The sequence below is a fragment of the Tyto alba genome, unplaced genomic scaffold (genome assembly GCF_018691265.1).
Source record: "Tyto alba isolate M040663 unplaced genomic scaffold, T.alba_DEE_v4.0 Super-Scaffold_2, whole genome shotgun sequence".
NCBI lineage: Eukaryota > Metazoa > Chordata > Aves > Strigiformes > Tytonidae > Tyto > Tyto alba.
The window spans coordinates 46,767,679-46,792,116 of NW_024881282.1; the positions used below are offsets into that span (position 1 = coordinate 46,767,679).

Sequence of the window (24,438 nt, forward strand, 5' to 3'; positions counted from 1 at the left end):
GAATGCAGAGCTAAAGAACTACCTTGGAAGTCTAGGTTGGGAAATGGCTTCACAGCATTATCACTTGGATTAATTTCTAGGTATAAGGTGTTGCCCCAAGAAATAGTTACAAAATTGATTGCAGCAGCTACTTTAAACTTTTTTGATCTTACATGGATTTTGCCATTTTAGCAGGCTGCGGTGGTACAGATGTGGTTTGCCTGCATGGCCTCGATCAGTACTGTCTATTGCTGACATCAGTGCTTTGGGCTTCAAAAGTGTTTGTTTATTGCCTTGAAAGTAAAATTCAACAGTTTTCATCCAGATATGTGCTTATCCTGTTTAAGGTGCTTTTTCAGTACTTTCTCTACCTCTTTGCCCCATGCCCGAGTCCAGTGTCTATATCTGTTCAGTTAAAACAGCTATTTATATTAGGACTCAAAAGAAACAGGTGGGAGAGCAGAAAACCTGGTGGTTGTTTTTGTCAGCTTTTCTACAGATTCAGAATATCCCACTCCTAAATGGGGAATGTAGTACAACTTACAAAAAAGCTTGTGTCGAAGTTTTCTTTCTCCCTTCGAATTGGTTCTGAGTCTATTGTTGTGGCTTGTCCATGCTCACTTGATTGTCAGCAGCCTCTTTGGCTTTGTTTAGTTTGAACAATCCCACACCCACTGTGTGTAAACACTGAATGAGATTCAGTTGGGTAGAAAAAGAAAAATGACAATTAGCTTGTTAAGCAAGAGAGCAGGAACCTGTGAAGGCACTGCACTGCATTAGAAAAAAAAAAAAATTAAATGCAACTTTGATATTCAGACAATATAAATTGCTACAAACTGCATGTTTCAGAGGATAAAATAGTTAGAAATACAGTACACTGATTAACCTGTTTGATCTCCTTTCAGAACATTCCTGAAATACTGATCTCATCTTCGTTTCTTTTTAGAAATACCATAGATGTACTAGGGAAGAAAACAAGAATTGGATGTGTTCTATATTACAAGGGTCACATTAGAAGGAATACTTCTGTTTTGAAAACAGTGTGCTAATCTTCTCCAAGATTTGTTTATCTCCCTGTTCTGGCTTTAAGGAGAGAAGGGTGCTCAATCTGTATGGCCTTTATCTACATGACAATGCATCTTTCTTTTGGAGCATTGTTTCTATTTATTTAGTTTTGGCAGAAGTACATGGTAATGGAAATCAAAACGATGGTGTTTACAGGCACTTTAACGTGGTTATCTAGCTGTTCTTTCAGTGGCTTTTGTTCAGCCGTTGTTCCCAGTGGATAGACTGCTCCCATTTCAGATAGTTTACATGCTCTCTAACACCAGTATCTCCCAAAATCCGATCTAATGCAGGAGCAAGTTTTATAGGAAAAATAGTGTAGACTAGTTTTGTATGTAAACTACAGCTTGTTTTCTATATATCCAGGTGTGTTCTCTGTTATTGCAATCTGATTGTTGTTTCCTAACATGTATGGCATGATGCAGATTGAGGAATATTTCCTCTGTGAACAATGCAAGTGTCCTCAACAATTCTCTTTTTTTCCTCCTGGCTGAAACAGGCAAACTTTGTTTTGATAGGTTTCTTCTGTTCAGTCACTGGTTTGCAATCTTTGTATTAAGTAGGATGCATCATTTTAGAATGTTAATTAGGAGGTTAGGGAGGGGAGTCTGGTGACTGACTCCACTCTGGAACAAAATTATGGGGGGGGAGGGGAGTAGTTGGGTTTTGGGTGTGTTTTGTTTTGGTTATTTTGTGTGTGTGTGATTTTTTGGGTAACATTTCTGTAACTTTTAGATCTGTGTGTTCAATGCTGTTAGTGATTTCTGTGTACAGAATGTAGCCTTCATGAACACTATAGCAGATGTAAACCATAAGCAGAGGAGGGAAAAGATGTGTTGTCACTAGCAAAACTTGTTTAGGGCAGAGAGGTAAGAGCAGCAGTGTAAAAAAATTCAAAGAGGAGGTGGGATGCTTAATTTCACCCTTTAGCACATAGAGCTGTGCTTTATCTGAAGTCTGGGCCCTGTAGTTCTGGAGGTCAGGTTGGCTGGAACCACCTGTGGATCATACCAAGAGCAAGGAGAGGATTTGGCCGCTTTTCTCTTAGTCCCTTTATTTGCTGTTGGTTTTTATTTTATTTTTAAAAGCAAGGCATTGGTACTTCCTTTGGATGAGTCATTATTAGTTTCATACAATAATTTCCCCATGGAACAAGTGCCAGCAGTTTGACTTCATGTAAGGATCTTCAGTCAGGTCTGCTGTTTGTTACTATCTTTCTTAGATGGTGATCAATTGGAAGAGGCTTTAAGATGCTGACTTTGGATGTAGTATTAAATAGCTTGTCAATCCATATTTTTTTATTATATTTTTCTCTTTTCCAGAAGGATTTTAATAATGCTAGGTAGCTTGTCTTTCACAGTTTCTCTTTTATCCCTGGCATCTTACTCTGTGACGTTAACATCGTGTACTAAGTAGCTAAATCGAGCAGTTCCACCGATCATTCCTGACAAGCCTTGTGATAAAGGATTTTTTGGCAATTAGTTTAAGTTAAACATTCGACTTTTGAACTCATTCTTGTGGTATGTTTGAAGACAGTGGTGGCCAAATAGTGTATTTTGCTGAATAACAAACTGCAAACATGGCTGCTTTTTGTTATTATAATGAGGGATGACTGACATTCTGGTGTTGATGTAGTTGATGCTTTAAGAGTAAGGCTTTAAAAGAATTCAAGATACTTCCCTGTTTTGCTCTAATACAGACAAATATGTTGTGGGGTTGGTTTGTTTGTTTGTTTGTTTTGTTTTGTTTTCCCCCAGAGACATTTCTAAGTGGATTTTAAGACTGCAGATTGTATTTGCTCTGAAATATAATTAAGTATACAAAGTAGACACTTGTAAATTCTCATTATGGGTGAGAAAAGTATAGAGTTGAAGCAAAACGTAAAGGTGACTTCTCACGAATATTATGAGGTTTGTAGAGCAAGATGTGCATCACTGATCTCTAAGTGATGCTCATCTTCCTGGATTGCTTTGTTGGCAGGGTGGTCAAGGATGAGTGCATCCCATGGCTGCAGTCAGCTGTGCTCCGGCCCACCTGCCGGTCCCTGGCCCATTGCTGCATTCAGGTCTCTTGATCTCAGATACCAAAGATTCCTGCCTTTACTCTTTATTTTGGTTTAAAAATCCATGCTTGTGATCATACTAGTTGTTGAAATTGGACCACTCTGGATGTGTAGATTTTTAGAAGTGCACAAAGATCATTCAGATAAGGTGTTCAAGTTCAGTATCTACCTTTGGACTCTCTTAATGTGAGAATTAAGGTAAAATATTCTTGAAAAATAAAATCTTTTATTGGTTAATCCATATCCGTAAAACTGTTTGTAGGTTTTAGTTCCTATGAATAACATTAGCTATTTTTTCCTTTATAAGGATGTTTTTCAACTTGCAAAGAAAAGCACTTGGGCAAGCTAAACGGTACTTTCTGGACATTGTAGTAAAAGTGTGTTTTAAAAGTATGATTAAAAATTGTATTTCTGTGGGGAAAAGGTAGTATAATCTCAAATCATTGAGGTTTGGGATTTTTGCTTGTTTTTGCTGTATATTTTGGGAGATGAAGAGAGAAAGGCTTGATACCATGCCAAGAGGTAGAAAGGTGGTATTTAACAGATACCAGAGCTGTGCCGGGTAAAGCAAGGAAGCATTTGATTCTCAGTGCTGCTATAAGAAGAGTGATTATAAAGAAATGATGTGTAAAATAGTAATCTTTTATTTGCAGTTAACTTTTCCAGGCTTTTCTGAATGATCAGCTGAGGGAAAAATGATGTTGGTTCTCAAAATGTATTTTGTTGTAGTTCATTACATTTTTTTTTTTTCCCGAGTTAAAAACAATTCTTATATCTTGTCTTGTATTTCTGCTGTAGAAGCTTTTAGGAAATGTTTACATTTAATAGAAACCTTTGCACTTTTCTAGCATCTTGATATGAAGTTATCATGTTTGTGAACTTTGAACTTTTACCAAGCATGGAAAATGTATTTGCAATAAAATTGATTTTCTTAAAATTTTTTTTTTTAGTTGTCCAAAGTAATTTTGGGGTGATGGGAAGAACCCTAGATTTGATTCTTCTCCTAGATTGCAGGAAAAAAAAAAAAAAAAAGTCAAGATAATTGATGGTGCTTGTGTTGCAGAGATTCCATTTATTGCCTAATGTGAAGTTAAACACAGGGTTTTACCGAGAGTATGTATCTGCTTGCACATCTTGCTGTACTGGTTAAATATGTCATTACCTCAAGTGCTCATCATTTTCAAAGAGCTGATGCAGTGCAACTCCTTCTGAGGTTCTACAGAATCCATGGTTTGAATGGGCTTGTGTCTAGTTCAGGCAAAATCAATTGGGCTAATTAAAACTGCTGAAGCTAACCTGACTGACCTCTCATGGAATGAAGTGGGAAGCTCTTAGGTATGTGCTCATCCAGCAGAACTGCAAGGAAAAAGCAAGTTGGTGCAGGAAGGGGGTTGGGGATGGGGATAGGAACGTTTTGACTCCACACCGGTTCTTGTGGCGAGAGCAGCTTGTGCGTACTCCGAAACTGATCTTCTGCGTGTGGGAATACTTCTGGTTTTCATGGAAAAGAGAGTCCCTCCCTAATTTTTGTTTGTTCTTAGCAGTGCATAAATGTTTATAGGAAGCAAACCAGTGAATCATTAGAAATGTTCTTTGTACAGTGTCTCCTTAAACTGCAGGCTGGTGGTGCGCTGGAATGCGGGGATATCTCTGTGGCTGTTTCCTTCATCAGTCTGATTCTTTTGAAAGCATCTTATTCTGCTTGTATTTTCCATACTAGAGGTTTACAGAAAAATGTTTATACTACAGCTTCAAACATTTACTGAAATGCTAGAAAACCTAAAGAATTTCTGTGGAATCCTTATATTAAGATCAGATGTGGGAATGTCACATTGAATATCTGCTGTACAAAACTCAGATGATTTTAATGGAAAATAAGAATCTGAAATGGTATGTGTCTAGCAGCAAAATAAAAAAGCAGGGGGAAGGGAATGTACAGAATTATATAATGGGTCAGAATTACACCTCGGTGGTTACAAGTCCATTTCTCTGCTGTGGTGACAGAGGAAGTAATTACTGCATTTATGTCTTTTTCAGTGACATGAAACTAGTTTCTAAAGCAAACTAGTATTTGAGAGAAGCCTGCAATGCAAGCAATGCAGTAATCCATCTGATTGAAATGTTCTGTGGGCTGAGGTATTTTCAGCTGCAGGGCAGTTTGAACAGAAACGGTTGTAAAGGTGTTTAACAACACTTTGGACATTTCTAATTTTTCAATAATAATTCATCTGTCAACTGAAACTTGGCTTTTATTGATTTTTATTACTCTAAAAGTTAGTTTAGAATGTAAATAGCAATAAGATTAGCAATCTTAACTGACGTTGATGGAGAAGCACATGAGCAGGATAGTGAATGTAAAGTATTATTTTGCATAAGAAGGCTGATTTCATCTTAAGGCTGACAGTTACTGAATGAAAACTTAGTAACTAGTAAAAAGCAGTAAAATGTTAAAATTTTGTAATTGTTATCATGTTGACTTGTGTTCATCAGGCATTTCATGGACATCATTTAAATGAGTGCGTGGGTATGTGTGGTTCTGTATATTTGGAAGGGGAACGTAACCTTTGTGTTTGGGAAACCACATGAAGGTCCTTGACAGTGACTAGTAATCTGCTTGAGGGCAGGAAGACATTGGCAACCCTGGCCAAATGTGCCACACTGGCTGCAAATGCTGAGGAACAACCTGTCCATGACTGCTCTACCTCACCGGTAACGAGTAATAAAAACCCACTTCCTCTGTGGTTCTTACCACTCAAACTTGTGTTGGTTCCAGCTGGCTTGGGGCCTGCTCCAGTGAAGGGAACTGGAGCAGGAGCAAGCCCCAGTAGCATTTAAAACAGAGGTTATATGCTCCAAATTAGATTTACATAAACTGTTTAGCTAACTCTTCCATTCTTGGGAAGAAAGCATTTAGTTTTGGATGTATGAATTACTTGGGGGGGGCGCAGCTGAATACCTTTTGTGGTCTTGGACCATCCTGAGACGTAGGGAAAGGGTAGGAATGGACATCCCTGGCAAATCCTCATTGAAAATGATTAGTTTAAAATTTTGTGGCTGGAAATTTTGTATCAAATGATGACATTTTGTTCCTGTCCAAAACTGCTAAGAGAATGGTTAGTAGCAGGTGATCTTATATTGAAAGAGAGAATAACATTCTTCTTCACAGATGTCATTGCATTTAGAGAAAAATATTTCTGTGGAATGCTGATGGTCTCTGGAAAGTTTATGAGAACTATGTGTCTGAAGGAAGAGATAATTTGTGAAGAAAGGAGCACTTGTCTACTAGTGACTGCAAAGGCTTTTTTTTTTTTTAACCTACAGTATTGTAATTTGAGCTTTATGCTTCTCCTTAAAGAATGTTGTTCCTTGAAAATGCAAAGCCTTTTGAGGTGCATGAAGATTACTGGTCTCATCTGTCTCCAGTCCATTTTCTCCTACACTTATTAGAGGCTGCTCTTCCAAACTCACATCAAACTGTCTCTTTCATTTGAGTTTATCTGGGATCTCATTCTCTTATATGAACAACTTGGAGGCTGGAAGAACAGTCCGAAAGTTTTCCTGTTTTTCTAACACAGTATCATTCTCCATCTGCATGACGTTAGTCTTAATTTATGTAATACCTTCTGTGAGCCTCATAGTTCATTCTGAACAAGACTAGTTTTGTAAGAGCTGAAGACCTCTCCATTTCTTGTTGCAGTAGTGGCTTATTTCTTATTTTGTCACTGCAGAGTGGATTATTAGGATAATGGCATAAATTAGGATAGAGACTTAAGTTTACATTAGCAAAAGTTTTAAGCTTTACAGTTTATGGAAGGTAGAGGATGTTGATTTGAAGATCATCTCCGAGAATGTGCCATGACTGTTTTTTTTTAAATGCTCTGTTAAAAATGGACCTGAGAACACCAAGTTAAATATTTATAATTATTTTATTTTTAAAAGGCCACTTATTGAAAGTGTTTTTCAATGTGTAATGATTCAGCTGTAATAACCTTTCATGTATGCCTTTTCTTAGTGATAGAAGTAGACAATCTACACCAGTTGCATTAAAATGTTGGTTGGAAATAGGCTGGTGAAATTGCATTAGTATTCTGCCATGAGTGCTACTGTAGAGAATTTAAATGGCCTTTTTTCAGGTTCACTTAAGTTTGCTTTATTATGTTCACTTTGGAAACATACCTTTCTAGTTTGTCAGTCTTCTAGCAGTTGTATGACCATGTTTGTTTTGGAGCACCTAAAGTTAGTTTTTTATATACTAGTGCTATGTTCAGATAGTAAATAACGGATTTTTTTGTTTAAAAAACACTACATACCTGTGTTCTCATTATATGCTTTTGACTAATTTTGTGTCCTTTGGATAAGATGATGTCAGAGACTGTCAGTAGCTAAGCCTCAGAACAGCTGTTTTGTTTTTTGTGCATTAGAAGCTTCCACTGAAATGATTTGACATTCATCTTTGTTCTCTGGTAGCCCTGTTCTCTATTTCTCAAGCTATTGCACATTAATCTAGATGCTTTTACTGATGTCTTAGAATGTCTTCCCTGTGTTTTTGTAATTAGGTCTGTCGCGCTTCTTATTTTAATGCAGAGTGCTGGCAAACAGCTTGTGATGTGGTCAGATTTTTTTTGGAGCTTCATGTCTGCATCAAGTTGGTCTTCTAAACAGGAGATTGTGGGCTTTTTTCTTTCTATAAATTTGTGTGCATTAAACTAATAGCCTGATCTAGACATAGCTGACTTAGTCCAAAGCTGGTTGAGTCCTCACATTCCTACCCTGGCCTCAGCATGGCTTAGAGCTGGAACAGAGGCAGTGTTCTGATTTTTTTTTTTTTATTATTTACTCCTGTCTCTCACCTGTCAGCAGTCAGTGCTTTAGAAATTTAATCCTTCTGAATCAAGTATTTCAGAAAATCTAGTGTGAAACATTTGTGTTGAAGAGCCAAAAGGTGTTAACTGTTAGTGATTAATGACTGTCCAACTGATTTAAAAATGACTGATTTTCAGTGGTAAATTTTGAAAGGCAAAACCAAGAACAAGGAGAGCAAAATTAATATAGGTGATTGAGATTGGCACTTCAATTTTAGCAGATGCTGCTGTGTCAAAAAAGGTCAGCTGTTGAGTGAAGAGTATAATTAACTCTTTCCTTCCTCCTCTGTACTTCCTCAAAATCTCTTATGTAGAGGTAAAATTACTGATTAAAAGAAATAGGATTGTAGAATCATTCCAATGGAAGAGACCTGAGGTCTAGTCCAAGCTCCTGCTCACAGCAGGATTAGCACTGAACTCTGGCAGCGCTGCTGAAAGGTTTGCCAGGTTGGATCTTGATTTCATTATTTCTTATTTTTGTGATTAAGAAAAAGCAATTAGTTGTCAAACTTTCCTCGATTTGGAGATATCAGTATCCACAAAAAGAAAACCATTTAAACATTTAATTAAACTTCTCTGAAATATGAAATTAGTCTTTTAAAATATTCACTGATGCATAAATTTTGTGAAATATGTGAAACAACATACAAAGACTGTTTTATAACTGAGTATTTTTGGGTTTAGAGCCTTGATGAGTATGAAGATGATGAAGCAGGGCAGAAGGAGCGAAAGAAGGAAGATGCTATTACCCAGCAGAACACAATGCAAAATGAGAGTTCCAGTGCAGATACCCCTGGCTCATGCTTATTACAGGTGAGATTAACACTTGTTCATTTTGTTATGCTGCTCAGTTTTAAAAGTCATACTGCTGCCTTCTTCGTGCTCCTGGTTGACAGTAGATGATACACTATATGGAAACAAGCATGAAGTTCAGGAGTTGTCACATTAGTGAAAACAGAATATGAGGTTCCATTCCCTAAATTCAACACTATGGAGACCCAGTTCTGACAACAGAGTCCTCTATTTCTGTAGGGACTTTAAAAGTAATGGTGTTGGTGTTCACTGTAGAACTTATTTAATGAGAGGAAGAGAAACCTGGAGATTCAAGTGAACAATACTCACAGGTTTAGAATATGCAGTTAACTGGAGGTAGACTTTTCAAATCAGGATACAATTTCCTAATTTAATTTATTGTCAACTAAGCAACTTCTAATTACTGATTTCGGGATTGAACACACACACACACACACACACACACACTCTTATGGAAAACAGACCTGTCTCTTTCTTTTCACGCCCTTAGTCTCTTTAGCCAGTCTTGTTTTTCTTCCTCTTCTGTCACCTAACAGCATGTTCAAACCCATCTGTACACGCTGAGGCCATCTAGCTCTGCCTGTTGATTCTAACAGAGGAATAGCACATGCATAGTGAAAAAATACATGAACAGAGCAGGCCCATGGTGATAGTTTTCAAACCCACCCATACCCAGAGGGTCATCACTGAATTTAGTGGGTCTGGATGCGCTTTCCTTCTAAAATTTTGCCCAGTCTTTCATGTGTTCATGGACGCGTTTAACATTAAGAAGATCCTATAGCAAAGAAGTCTACAGCTTAATTACCTGGAATTTGAAGAACATTCTCCTTTTAAGTTGAACCAGTCATTTGCCATCTGTTTCCATGTGTTTTCACCAAGACGTCCCAGTGGAAGACATGGGGAACAAGTGTTTCCTCTTTATGTGACTGAGTGCTGCAGAGAAAGCATGGCCCCTTTCACCTACCTCTTCTCTAGGCGGAAGAATACTATTTTATTTAATTGTTCCATGTACAGGAGATATTAAAGAACATTCTGTACTACTTCTGGTTTGACTGTATTTTATTTGGGATCAGGAAACAGAACTGAAGAATTCAGTACAGTATGCAGTTGTAGAGTGGGTTAATGGTGGCTTTTGTTTTGTTCTGTTTCTTTCCTGACAGTTCCTGATATCTGCCTGTCTGTCTGCTGAGCACTGAGTTTACTATTTTGGGGATTTGTGTGTGTCTACCTAACATAACATCTTGGAGTTGCCTGTGTGTGATAACAACCACCTCAGAGGCTGATACATATGTAAATTTAGAAGCATGTTTACCTTTTTGTCTCACTTTGTGCTTATATACGCTAAATTTCATCTCCTCTTTCAGCTCCCAGCCACTCCCACTTGAGAAATCCTGCACATTTTCACAGCTGACCCTCATCATTTCTGTTCTGAATAGCATATCCCCAAATATATTGCAAAGCACAGGTCCCAGAACAGGTTCCTGTGGAACTCTTCTGGGTACTCCATCCACTGGGAAAGCAGACCATGAGAGTCCACCGTTATTTCCTGTCTTTCCACCTGTGAGTTTTTCATGAAAGGAAGGACATTAGCTCTTAATCTAGTGTAGCTTAATTTCTTTAAGAGGCTGTGATGAATGCCTTTTTGAAATTAAGTGGGCTGTCAACTAACTCTCTCTTCTGGACATTTTTATACTTAAAAAAGCTGTTTTAGATTTGTGAAGTGTGACTATTTTACAAATGCCCTTGTGACTCTTTCACGCTATATCATATTTACTCACTTATTCCCTAATTGTTTTAGATTTACTAGCACCACTTTGTTCAGTATAAATGTCAAGCTTACTGGTCTGTAGTTCTCTGCTCTGCTTTAGGATCTTCTTAACAATGGTGATTGTTAACCACTGGTACTAGGACAGTTTTAAGTGAGAGATTATATATGATCTTCAGTAGTTTAGCTATTACATTTTTCAGTAGCATCAATAGTTTCTTCAAAGCTTAGGAAGTAAATACCTTCTCATTCTCTCAATTAGCTTCTTTTTCTTTTTTAATTTTTTTTAATTTAAGTCCTACCAGCGCTTCTGTTTGAAACAGACATTTGGGTCTTCCATGGAGAAGTGCTCTGATGTGAGACCCTTACCATGCTTTTCTATGGTGAACACCAACAAAAATATTTCTGTAGAGAAACTGTCTTCTGTGAGTAGGCCTCTTAGAAGTTGATCTGTTGTCTTTGCAGATTCTTCAGCAGGATTCCTCATTCTGAAATATTTTTATGCTTTTTCCAAGTTGTTAGACTCTTTTTGTGTTCACTTTTTTTTAACCTCTTCAGCAAATATTCCAAAAGTTGTCACTTCTAGTTTCCCTAGTGGTATTATTACATAATGCTTTGCCTATATTCCCATGACCTATTTTTTTTCATCCATGTTTTCTACTCTTCTTGACCACTGATCTCAGTTTCTGTTTACCAGGCTGCCTGTATTAATTGTATCCTACAAGGTTCCAAGTTTGTCACCTCTGTATGCAGACAGGCACTACTTCTTTGTTGACAGATTACAGCAGGGGTGTCCTGTCACTGACAATACAGAAGAGAGTCCCAGGCCTCAGATCTGGCAAAGGCCCAGGGTGGCACATGTACAGAACAGATGGAACCTTAGAAAGTTGTAGCTGCTAAGACTTAATCAGTTTATTACCGAGTCTATCAACTTGCTTTTTATTAGAAGTCTTACAGTTTACCCTATTTGAACAGAATTTGACAGCAGTGTTATTTCAACACAGATGACTTAGTTTCCTTTTGATTCTACTCTGTGCAAGTTAAGCCTAATTCTGTGCTTAAAAGTACAGTTTGTTTTAGATGTAAGAATTCAGTCAATACTAGTTGCCACTGACCAGTATTTATTCTAGTTCTGTCTACTAAGCAGAATAAGTACATTTCTGTAATTGTAGATGGTTTTACTGATTTGTCCATTCTATTATCATTTTATGAAATTTGTAAATATATAATCACTGTGACTGGTAAACAAGACAGTTAATATTGACTTCACATTTAATAAGCAAATAAGTTGCTGAATAATGATTTATTTCCAATCCTTAACCTTATCTTTCAGTTCTATTTTAACAGTGATAGAAGTTGCTGTTCTCTTCTTCTTCATGGGCAAACTGCACATGTTTTGAAAACTCTGACTGAATTTGAAATCTTTGGTCCAAAGCACAGAGATATGAGATTTGTTTAAGAATAGAACTAAAAATACACCAGACCAGCGAGTATTTTCCCTGAAGCAGAACTATCTGGATGAAATTGGCTTCTAAATTATTTTATATTGGAAATATGGAAAATAAGTTACAATATTATAAACATTGAAAACCAATCATAATCAGAATGGTTACTTAGCTTTAGCAACAGGTAGTGTGAAAAGCCGTACCTCACCAGGTGAATCAACACTAAATCTGCTCCCAAACACCAGTGTTACATCTGGTTCTGACTTCTTGCTTGATTTTTCCTCCTATTTTTAGTGATGCAAATTCAGTGCTTCTCAGCTTGTGAGTCACAGTACTGTGGGACTACTCATTGATGTATACGGGGATGCAGACTGAGAGTGATAGGTTGTATGTAAGGAAGCTTAGAATTCTTACAAATTAGCTAAAAATTTGTAATTCTAAAGACAAGCATAGTGAAAGTTACTACTTTAAAGTTTCTGCTTTAATTAGGAATCAGTGGAGCCTGGCAATTATCTAAATGTAACTCTTGCTTGGCAGAGATTGTAAAATGGAAAATAATACAAAACTATTTAATAGCAATGTCTTTCTTGCAGTTGGACAGAAATGATACTACATTCAGGGTAGTGAATGTCTTCTCTTAATTGAAGGTGTTAGTATGTATGTAATATAAGGTAAATTACATCTAAAAAATCTACAAGATTATTTTTTTTGAAGTCTCTTCTAAGACTTGCAGAGTTCCAGAACATGGAAAAATGCTACTATTATACTAATGCTAAAAAAAAAAAAAACCCCAAAAAAACCACCACCAAAACGTGCCATATGCAAGGCCTTAAATTTTGCATCAAAGTGTTCAGGTTGAGCTGATACCATGGTCACCTGCCTCCTGGAATTCAGTCGTTTGGGGAATATTTTAGGAGACCAGATGCACAAGTATGTGCATTTGGTGTAATCCTGTGTCAGTAGGGTTAACATAACTTCTGTGTCATCATAGAAGTGATACCTGAGCGTGGTAACATGTTGTGGTATCTGTATTACTTTATGGGTTCTTGGAAAATTGGAGAGCAAATTGGAAAGGCTGAGAAGACTAATCCGAAGCCAACATAACGCCTTGCAGTGGGAGACGTATGTATAGATACTCCATCCCTTAAAGCCTTCAAATCACAACTGGCTGTTCTTGTGGAAATTCTGCCACAGTCACACAGTTTTCATTCTCAATACCTTGGAAGGAGTTTGAAATACTTTGCTTCATGTTCTCTTTGGTTCCTTTCTGCTTGCATTTTGTTTCAAATGTTGTAGTGTCTGTGAATGCTAGTTGTTGTGCTGTGTACTATATGAGCACACTGCAAAAAATTTCATCAGCTGTGCACAGTTTGAAGTGTAAAATGTGGGGATAGTTCAGTAAATATGCATTGACAAAACACCAAGAAACAGTAAGGTATTTCAGATCTTCAGAGTTATTTCTGACAATGACATGAGTTTAGGGTTTACTGTGTTCTAGATGTGTATTTCTCTCTGCACTGATGACAAAAGGTGTCTCACTACATCAGACGTAGGCACCTAAAATAGATGGGCTGCATCCTTTCTTCTCCCTGGCAAACTTGGACCAAACATGTCAGAATGATTTTTACTACTGACATAACTTGGAAATAGGGATCAGTTAGAAAGAATGTGCAATACCAGTTTTTGTGCCTGTGAACATGAAAAGGGGAAGCTCTGAGTCACTTAAATAATGTGGTTCAACCTTTGTGAAATAAATACTCTGAATCCTTCAAGTGAAAGGTAACAATTTCTAAAAAATGAGAATGATTTAGAGTATCCTGATGTCAAAAGGGAATGCTGATCTTTATTATTGTCACACAGTTGCAAAATTTGTCCAGTGTATTTCTTAATTCCAAGTTAAGAAACTGCAGATCATAACTATCACAGTTAGCCATACCTTTTGTGTCTGGAATGACTGCCAAAGACCTCTGTACGGTCATCTGCTAGAAACCTGCTTTTGGATTTGTGTTGCTGGCATGAAACTGGTGAGGGAATTTTGCTTCTCAAGCGTTATGAAGCTTGGGACCCCAGTGGGAGACATGGCTCCCTTTTTTTGCTAAGACACACCAACTGTTTTGCTGTATCTGATTGGGTGTTATATACTGCTGTGAAGCCCAGGACCTCATTCAAGACCCTTGCAATCCAGTTAGAAATTGCAATCATCTTGTTCCAACCATTAATTTGTTTTGTGTATGCAATTGTAGTGGGCATTTATTGGAGTCCCCGTGTTGCTCTTAGACTGTGCAGCAACAAGAACTTCAAGAAACTGAGATGTTGAATCTTGTCTAATTATTTTACACGAGATACAACTTTGTGAGGTACATTTCAGACATTAACATCCACAGTGAATCACAGCCGACAACACTAGACAGCTTTGCTAGACAAAAAATGTCACTTCATTTGTAGCACTGAACCTTGTCTTTATACTATAAGTTGTATCATATTCTTGAAATAAATTCAAATGATGTGCATTAGTGGATAGGCTAAAGCTTGACCCTAGTACTGGGTTCCTGTGGAGCTGTTAATCCAAGACAACAAAAGGACAAGTTACTCTAGTTTTCAACTCACAACACTGACTTGCATACACAGTAGTATTGCTGTGTCTTGGATTGCTCTTACTCTTCTCTGTAGCAGCAAGGCAGGTTTTTGTTCTCTGCAAGAGATTAGCTTGTGATAGGTGCTTGGATAATCGTTCTGTTTAGTGTAGAAATTACCCAGTACCTTTGAAAGACTTCTTCCTGTTGATTGGAGGTGAGGATAGGGGCAAATGTCTACATAATCAGCATTTACCTAATGGTGTAATTATACAATCATGCCACAGCAGGTTGGGTTCATCATAGTTAACTTTAGTAGTGAATAGGTTAGATGGCTGGTGAAGTCATTTAAACTTGATTTATTAGCATGACCATTTAGTTACGACTTGTGCATTTAGCTGTAAGTCATCCAAGAGCCTATGAAAACTGAAGGAAAACCACATCTGATCTTTTTTTAACCTTTTGTTCCAAAAAAGCTTAGCATTTCACCAGAACATTGTGGGCAATTTCTAAAAGGAATGTGGCCCAAAGATGCTCCCACAGCAGTGCTCTGGTGCAGTTCTGATTTCTTAAATACCATCCATTGCTTTAGATGTGACCCAACATGTTGAAATTTTCTGAAGCAGTGATATATACCAGTGTTACGAATCTGTAAATGTTTAATAGTGGCACCTTATAAGCTATGTTGAAAGCAGTAAATAAAATAAAGTTGGGGAATAAAAGTCTCTAGTGACTTCTTAGCTGTGTGACAAACTGTGAGGAACTGAAGTATTATGTGCATCTCTGTTAGGAAACATAGCTGAAAACCTGCTTGACACAAACTTCCCCAGAGTTTTGTACTTGAATCTTATGCCAAGAATATGCTGCCAAAAAGCTTCTCAACTCACATAGCAGTTTATACCTGTCTGTTTTGCATTTCCTGGCTTTTTATTTTGCGCAGCAGTGTAATGTCATACAGCATCGTTTTGCAATTACGCTCATTATCCAAAGTATGTGGTAATGATATGCATATCTATTAATACCCGACTGCAGCTTTCCAAAGATACTTTGCATCTAGGTTTCATACAGTTCTTGCAAAGAACTTTGTACATGCATTCAAGAGTAATAATTCATCCTTTATAAGTATTTTGGCATGATGTTACTTGATGTTAATTTCTGTATGTAGAGAAAATGCAGTTGTGCCACAGGGCATGCCCAGATGTATAAGGCATGTGCTTTATTTTCTACGCTACATTTCTTCAGATGTTATGCCAAGGTTTATTTTACACAATAATGTGATTGTAATAATGATATTGTTTAAAAAAGTGAGTAAATCCAATGTGATTAAAATACAGAAATATGTAAATCAGGAAGAGCTGTGTTTGAGTATATGAAGTTATATGTAATTCTGCCGAATCAGGTTGTGGGACTCTAATATTTGACAGCTAATTACCAGATAATATTTATCTTGGGTTTTGTATTTGCAGATTAAGAACGAGATCCACTTCACAGAGTTGGTATGAAAACAGTCATTAGGATTTGCAAAGCACTTAAGCAATAATTGTAAATACAATAGAAAGACTTGTGAGGAAATCTTACTATATGTCTGAAAACACTCCCATAAAAATGGGTTAACATGTATTTAAATTCAATGTTTTTTAAGTATTAAAAGATCACTTAATTTTTAAAATATATTTGCATCTAAAGTCAGTCTTGTGTGTGCAGTATTTTTAAAGTAAGTGACATCAGTTGCAGGGAACTCACCGCCCTGTATAGTTAATGGCATGAAGTGGGTACTTCAGATGTTTAACTGCTGTGGTTGGTATGGCTTGGGAGACCCAAATTATTCCTGTGATCTGTATAAGAAAAACAGGAACACAGGAATTCCATCTTTCCATGATCATGTATGACCAGGCCATCACTCCAGTAGTTTCTAGCAATATGAGCATATATTCAGAATAGCAGTAAATAAGGCATGGTGGCCACTTTGAGAAAAAAGCAAGCATATGCAAAATATCAAACATGACTCACTGAGTGTGATGTCAGGAAGGGCAGTGTCGTCGTGCATGTAGTTGTAAGAATTTGAATGAAAGTAGCATAAATCAACAATGTTCAGACCACTTCTGAATTGGTTGACTTTGCAGTCTAAATTTCCTTTAAATGTCTTTTGTCTGTATTGTTAGAGACTGGGGAAAACCCCCCACCTGATGTAGTAACTTTTTAAACTTTTTAATTAACCTTCAAGGGAACTTCTCTGAGTTTAGCAGTAATAATGTTGCATGGTGGTCTTGTCTGGTATAACTGGAGGCTTTAAAGACACCAAGTGAATGAATTGTTTTCCAAAAATGAACTTGCCAGTTTTTAGTTAAATTGTATATGTGTGTGTGTTTTTTTTTTTTTTTTTTTTAAATAGAAACTGAGTTTTGAGACAGTGGAGACTGGATTTCCCAGCTGAATGGGCTATGTCATAGATGTTGTAGCAGAACAGGTTTCTCTGCCAAAAACTTCCTCCTCTCCTCTCATGTGAGCAAATTTAGTATATGTGTGGCTATGTGGAGTGCTGCTGATCCATTGATGTTCACTGGGTTTTACGTTACCAAAAGATTGCACATGCTCAGCAATTCTGCTTCAACTGTATTGTGTGTGCACTATCTAATACTGCTGCTTTCAGAAAGTGCTTACAAGTAAAATCGTGGTCCCCTTTGCCTCTAAGAAATCGGGATGCTGAGAGCTAGCAGTTACTAATGTGAGACTGCAGGGAAAGAGGATGATTGGAAACTGGCTACGAGCCAGATGAAGTTGTTTGGCCAGCAATGTGTAGCCTTGGGGATGCAGGTTGGGCATCCCTACTTTGAGTCATCTGGCTTCTGTTCTTGTAGGGAAATACTAATACATGGTTATCAATATTTGTCTTCATAACAGCTGATCAAAAGAGTTTGTTTGTGGAAGGTATCATTTGTGTTCAGTGCCTGACGATTGTCAGCGTAAATTTGATTACCTTTGACAAGCAAACTTTGCTTTTCTTAGAAAGAAATACAAAATAAACTTTTTTAACATCAGTAAAGTTTAATTTAGTGGATAAGTGACTTAAGCTTAAAAATTTGTTTCAGGAATGCATTTCACTCCTATTAAATAAAGTAAATAAATATACCAGTGAAGTCTCTTACAGTTGAATACTTGGTTTTGTGTGCCTGTGCACATGTACAACTATTCATCACAGGACTTGAGTGAAAACTAAAACTGAATCAAGCCTGTATCTGTGAAGGTAAGGGGGTGTGGAGGCTTCTTACTTCTGCTTTAGATCCATGGTTGTGCCTAGGAACTGCAGGGATTTCAGCACAGCCTGCTCTTCAGGTACTTTCTATTCTAAATCCTTGTGCAGGCCAAGTGGGAAGCAGAGTGTGTAAGTTATGATTTCTTCCTTGTTTCTCTCAAGTTCAGTTGTAATCCTTCCATTAAATAATATTTTTGGAGGGCTCTTTTTTTTTCTTGTCTACAGATCTTGCTGCTAGGTACTCAGCCTGTGTGAGCAGGCGTTTGTTTTTTTCTTTTATTGTTGCGTTCATGAAGCTGTGCTCCAGGGTTGCATAAGCTGGTGTGTTAGCTGATGTTACACTGGTTTGGAGCCTTTATACAGCCATAAGGAATAGGAAGCAGTTTCTCAGATTCCCAGCTAATGTTTTGAGCAGTCAGCAGGAGCCTTGTGAAGAAATTAATTTTCTTTCCCACATGCTTTCTTTTTTGGACTGACAGCACTTTTTAACTCAGCTTACTGCATGCTGATTTGAGAAGATTGATTTACTTCTGAAAGAGATATGGAAATTCTGTTCAGCTGTCAAAAATGATGATGTCTAAGTGGGTATCTCCTCCCATCTTCTCTAAAATTTTGGGGGTGGGGGAATGTGATTCCCTAGAATATAATGATGCACTGCAGCTGAGATTTCTGTGGGAAGAAGAGTCCTATTAAATACAGATTTATTGAAAAAGGAAGGACATCCTGTGATATCTGCTTGTCCAAATAGATGAAATAGTCTGATATCAAATGCTTCTGTAAGGTATGGTAATATTCCTGATTCCTTCACTTTTCTACTGTCCTGTTCTAGAGAAGGAGTTTTAGTTAATACTGCTTCATGTCAGGAACAAGACTGGAGCCTAGATAACGAAGTTATAAGTACTTGTGGGGTGTGTACAGAGGGGGAGGACGCTCTTCTTCGAGAATCTACATGGACCAAGAGGATCCCTGCTGAATGTGCAAGGTGGAGAGGGGAGACAACTTGGTCACTACTGCAGAAAGATGAGCAAAAATCTATGCAGTTCTGCAGAAGTAGACATAGCAATAGTTGTCAAACATTTTTATAACATAAATAATTTATTCAGATGTGTTGTGTGTTTAGAAGCTGCATACTCAAATTCCATAGTGGTGTGAGGATGGGGAGGGGAGCCTGCTTCTCTACATCCTTGTAGTCTGGTGTAATTAATGTGATAGATCAGGAGGGAGGAGGAATCTGGAATTCAGAGTTGTTTAGTGGAGACAGTTTGACAAAGTTTATACTGCTAGAAGGAGCAAGACTTGGGTGTAAGCTCAACTGCTGCGCTGCTGATAGAGCCTGTGGCTTAATTATTAGCAAGGTTTTCTGGCATGATTTTGGTTTGTGCTACTTAATGATCTCCTGTATCTTACTTGGGGACTGTTTAAGGAATAATGTGCCAGGAACTAGTCCTCACATGTAGTATGAACATCACAATACCAGGCTTGGCTGCCTGTGTAGTGCTATGAGGACATTGCTAGCTTTTGCTAGCTCAGAAACAGCTGCATGCCCTTAATCAACATGGTGGGGTGTGGAACACAGACCTAGGTTTCATGCTATGAAAACATTTCCCTGGATGTAGTTCAACCCTTGCGTTATTTTGGATGCTTTTGACTGGGCAGGAACTTACAGATGATTATTTCTTAGGGACACCACATGGGACATGGAGGAGACTCACCATCAACTGCTTTGGAGTATGGATGTGGCTACTCCTGTGACTTGGCATTGGATCCATAGAATAGTGTCTGGCTTGTCTGCCTCCGTTTATTCTGTTGTTAGTAGAAGCTGTCAGGCCCATTCTGCTGGTAAACTCACCGACAAGGTCCTCTCTTTTCTTGAAGCATCACCTAGTAGAGGTAGGAAGGATGGTTCGTTGTTTTAAACTGGTTCAACTGAAGAAGCTGGTTTTATCAGTAGTTGTTTTTCTAATACATAGAGTGGAAATCACTGTGTAGACAAGTCAACAAGCAGCTCAGCACTCTAAGGTGACATTGAAAAAGTTATAGTGCTCTGTAAAAAGTGAGACAAATCCCATCGCAAATAATTTTGGGAGATTGTATTTTGTCTGTTTTTATGTCTGTACACACGGTAGTGTATTGTGAAGGGGCTATGCACATAGCTCTGTGTAGGATTTTACATTTACACTTGCTATAAAGTACTTCAGCAAATTCTATTTTCACTGTCATCTTTGCTGTAAGTTTCATATGAGCTAGCTCTTCTGTGACTCAAGATCCTAGAATGATAGAATCATTTAGTCTAGAAAAGACCCTTAAGAACTGACATTACTCTCAATTTGTTTGAGCTGTAAAGGGTTTTGTCCATCTGGATTCTATTAACTTTTTTAAAATGCTCCCCTGTTTCAGCATCAAGTTGTGTGTGTTAGATCCTGTGCATTTGCTTATGTGTTGGTGTTCCTCAGGTTTCTGGCAAGTACCGATTCTTTATTTTTTTAATAACTGACACACTGAATCTGGGAGCTTTATGCAAGTATTTCCAATTTTAGTAAACCTACGTTTTCAGTTTATGATTATTCAACACTGATCCGTAAAGGTCATATGTTGGATATAGTCACTGTCTGATCGTTTTTCTAGCTCTGCTCTGTCTGAGTCACCTTAGGCCAGGCTGACAAAGCCTGCCTAGATCTGATCAGCTCCTTCATAACTTTTGTTCTGAGTGCCTAGCTGCTTGTCCTGAACTCTTGGTCTGGTTCTTTGGTGTTGAATATTGCGTGGGTATAGAAATGGAGAATAAGAAGTAAAGAAAAAACTCTGTTCGCATACTTTAGTGAGTATTTCCAGCTTACTTATTTCTGGAAGCTGTTTTCTTCTTGATAACACCTGACTTCCCTGGGAGTTACTTGTTTTACCAGCAGGTATTTATTTATTTTTTTCCTCTCATGTACTGTCCTTGATAGATTTCTTCATAAGCAGACTTTTGATGTTGTTGCCCATGCTGCAGCCTGGCTGGCTTTTCTTTGAGACACTCGAGTGCCCTTGAACCGCACTTCCCACTCGGCTGGGCTCTGTCTGCCGGGTGGTGCCCAGGCAAGGCTGGCTGTAAGAACGTTTGAGTCACTCTGCAGGAGCCAGACGAGACTAGGGCTCAAGGGTACCCTTGGATCCTGGCACATTTTTGGGAAGAGGTGTTCTTTGTTTGGTTGTCTTTGCTTCTGATTTCTAGAAAAGCAAAACCAGCACATGAACAGGCTCTGTGCACATGCATATTGGATGTGCAGTTCTTCATTGAGGCTCTGCTCTGTCAGGTAAAGAGAACTGCAGTGTTTTCCCCTAGAACATCATTCATCCACAATCCAGAAACATACACACATCACAGAGAACAACATGTTTTCAGATTTCCCTTTTGGAAAGAGAAAAGAGAGTTGCATAGTGAAGAAGTAGAAGAGACTGCCTGGAACCTGTTGGAGATGAATGGATTTTGTATGGGCTGCAGTGAAAGAGTCTGGGAAATTCAGTCAGTCTAGGGAACTGGTAACTTGTGGTACTGTCCTAATTTATTTTTAGGTTACTTCGTGTCTGGAGAAATGTCTTCTATTTGGATCTTCTGTTTGGCCAGTCGGTCAGTCTGTCCGTCTGCTTCTCTCTCCCCTAGCACTTCCCACCCCAACCCCCCACTGCCTCCCAGCTCTTAACAGGTTAATTTACTTACTGAAGTTACCTTTGTATTTTCTCTTACATCTTCCTTCCTAAAGAAAGCATCATCCTTGTATAGACTGTAATGCCATTGCCTTTCTGCTTTTGTAAATCCCTACTTGAATCAATCACCCAGTGTTTCAGAAATATATGACCAGAGGGTATATGAACCTTAAATTTCCTCTCTTTAGTGCAGGTAAAGAAACTATATCTTCCTTTTCCACTATGACATTTTTTTTTTAGGTCTTACTTGTCTACATCAGCTGTTTCACACGGAAGAGGTTGTTCTGTATTGCTGATCTGGAATTAAGTATCTGGGTGCCACAGTATCAAAATAGTTCTGGAAGTGAAATTTAATCTCCAGAATATAGGAATGTCTTTTTCCTGCTCAAAGGTTTATTCGGTTATGTGTTATTCATTATGGCATGTTTTAAAAAGATCAGCTGGACGTAAATCAAACAAGGATCTATTAAAATGTGTTGGTTCCAACTTGCCAGAGTACAAATCAAAAGAATATCAAAATAAGAAAAATTTTGTCAGGGTATTTAAGAACAGTAGGTCAGCTTTTGTTTTTGTTTAATCTTACCAGGTTCCTGTTTCAGTTTATTCTGTAACTGATTAATAAGTGGTGATAACGATGCTTTTGTAACAGTTTTAGAAATAAAAAGCTAATTTTTAGGATGACTGCTTATAAAAGAGATTTATTGGGTGAACAGAGTGTTTAAGCTCATCCCTAAGAAATCCACACCAGGAAAAAATAAAATGTAATGTATCTCAGAAATAGACATAAAAACTTGGCATCTAGGAGAATAAGGGGAAGGGAAGGAACCTGGGATGGTTTTGTACATACAAGTGTTCTGTGCAAGCAAGGATCTAGAAGGTACACAGATACAGGGGGTACAAGTAGTTGATTGGTATAATTGCTGCTTTAAGCTTAATGAAAACACCTTAGATAGCTTCTGGAAAGAATGGTTTCTGTGGAAAAAATGAGCAGAAATTTCCCCCCCCCTCCCCACGTGGTAAAAGCATTTCCATTCAAAGTTGAATTTGTGTTGCATTCCATGAAAAACATCTCTAGAAATTTTTCAAGGGTTTTAGAACCAGGAATGGAAGGTAAGTGGTGTCTCCATGACTGTTGCTCCTGAGAGATGCTTGGTTTGGGGGGATTTTGATGGGTGGGGGAAGAATTGTGTTTCATCTTTCGTTCTCCTGCTTTTCACACCTGCACTTATTCTTGGTTTGTATTAGGATTGCTTTCCAGTTGTCAGGCATTCGGGTGTTACCTCACTTTAATATTTGAATGAAATTGCAGAAAGTATGTAACTGCTGTTTCCAAGGAAATGGCAATGTAAGGTTGTACTGAATGTAAGAAAGTAGGTGTAGTTAATCAAGGTGTGACTCATGAAGGAGATTGGAGTCAACTTGACTAGATAGAGGGAGATAGAATCTACCTGTTCCTTGATATGTAAAAAGGCAAGAAACCCCAGCAACAGACCTTCTTCCTCCATGCAGTGAAGTGGTATTTGCTCACATCTTGAAGAAAACTTTGTAGGAAGTCCATATTTGGATTGCATATGAAAAAATAAATGGTTTTGATGGCCGATTTCAGTCAAAATTTAACTTTGCGTGTTGCAGGAATATCATTATGTAGTCATAATTTACACTAGTGTGTAGTCAAATTCTACACCACTTCACGTATTCTACATGCCAGTGTATATACCAGCTATACCCTGGCAGCCTGATCCTGGCAATTTGCTTTAATTGTTTGTGAAACTTGTAAATAGTCTTTCAGGGGATTACAGTGAACTGTTTTCATATCCCTGCTGACTCCAGAGTTTGTACATGTTTAAAAACAATGTTTGTTAGTGCATTTTAACTAGTGGGTTTGTAATGGTAGGGTTGGTTTAACATCTGGAAATCTTTGTCAGACACTTGTAAACACAGACAACTCTATTTATTTAAAGCCTGATGACCAGCTTGTTTATGTAATCTCTGTATTGGCCAGATGAAATACCAGGATGAGCTAGGAGCAGAGAGGGGAGTTAGCAAAGTTGCTCACATCCTAGTTTGACTGAAGTTTAATTGGCAGTAAATGGTTTCATTAATGCAAATGGTCTCAGCTGCTTTCTCTGCCCTTACACATTCTCTGAATCAGATGAAGGAGTTCATGTGGAATGAGACAAATCTTTGCTTTTTCATTGGTTATTTTCACTTAGATCACAGCCTGTCGTGCATTAATATGTGGCTGCACAGACACTGTTGTAGACATGACAGAAAGGGAGCATGACCAGTTTTCTGGAGCAGCGCTGATGTATTTCAGTCTGCACTGTTCTTGAACTCCCACTGGAAATGGAGCAAGGGCAAGACAACTTGAATACATAATTTATTAGCATTAGTATGTACTGTTAAAAGGTAATGCAAGCTGCCAGAGATCATGTGCAAGAATTAGAAGTAATTTTAAAGTTGTGTTTTGAATACTGTATTGAAATGAGTCTTTGATATCAACTTTGATTTCAACTTCATCCTCAGGATGAAGAACTGATGTTGTTAGATGTCTTTGGCAGCAATATTTTTTTAGCAGTATGAAGGAAACCATTAGAAGAATTGTTATGGGTTACCTCTCTACTGAGTGCTTTTCCATTCAGGATTTCCACAGACAGTAAAGAATTCCTCTTTTAGAGGGAGATGTTCAAATAAACTCTTTGCTCTCTTCATTGCTCATAAATAATTATTTTGGAAAATCATTCATTTTTATAGTAATGACTAGATATTTTAATCATAGGTTAAAACTAAAACTTTAAAAATACTAAAGAATATAAACAAGATTTGTGAATTAGTATTTATATACATGCCTAATCATCTGCTTTTAGGTTCATTGTAGAACAGGGTTCTTCTTTCTTTCTCCTTCCTCTTCTTCATTTTTTGCCAACCTTCTCC

At 37.8% G+C, this 24,438-nt stretch overlaps 1 protein-coding gene across 4 annotated transcripts in view; it reads left to right on the top strand.

Annotated features, from left to right (window-relative positions):
• PAWR (pro-apoptotic WT1 regulator) overlaps window positions 1–24,438 on the top strand; it is an 81,545-nt gene that overhangs the window by 34,739 nt on the left and 22,368 nt on the right. For all 4 annotated transcript variants that reach the window (XM_042793298.1, XM_042793300.1, XM_042793301.1 and 1 more), the window contains exon 3: window positions 8,653–8,781. In XM_042793298.1, coding sequence (XP_042649232.1) covers window positions 8,653–8,781 — 129 coding nt within the window. The remainder of the gene's footprint in view (window positions 1–8,652; window positions 8,782–24,438) is intronic.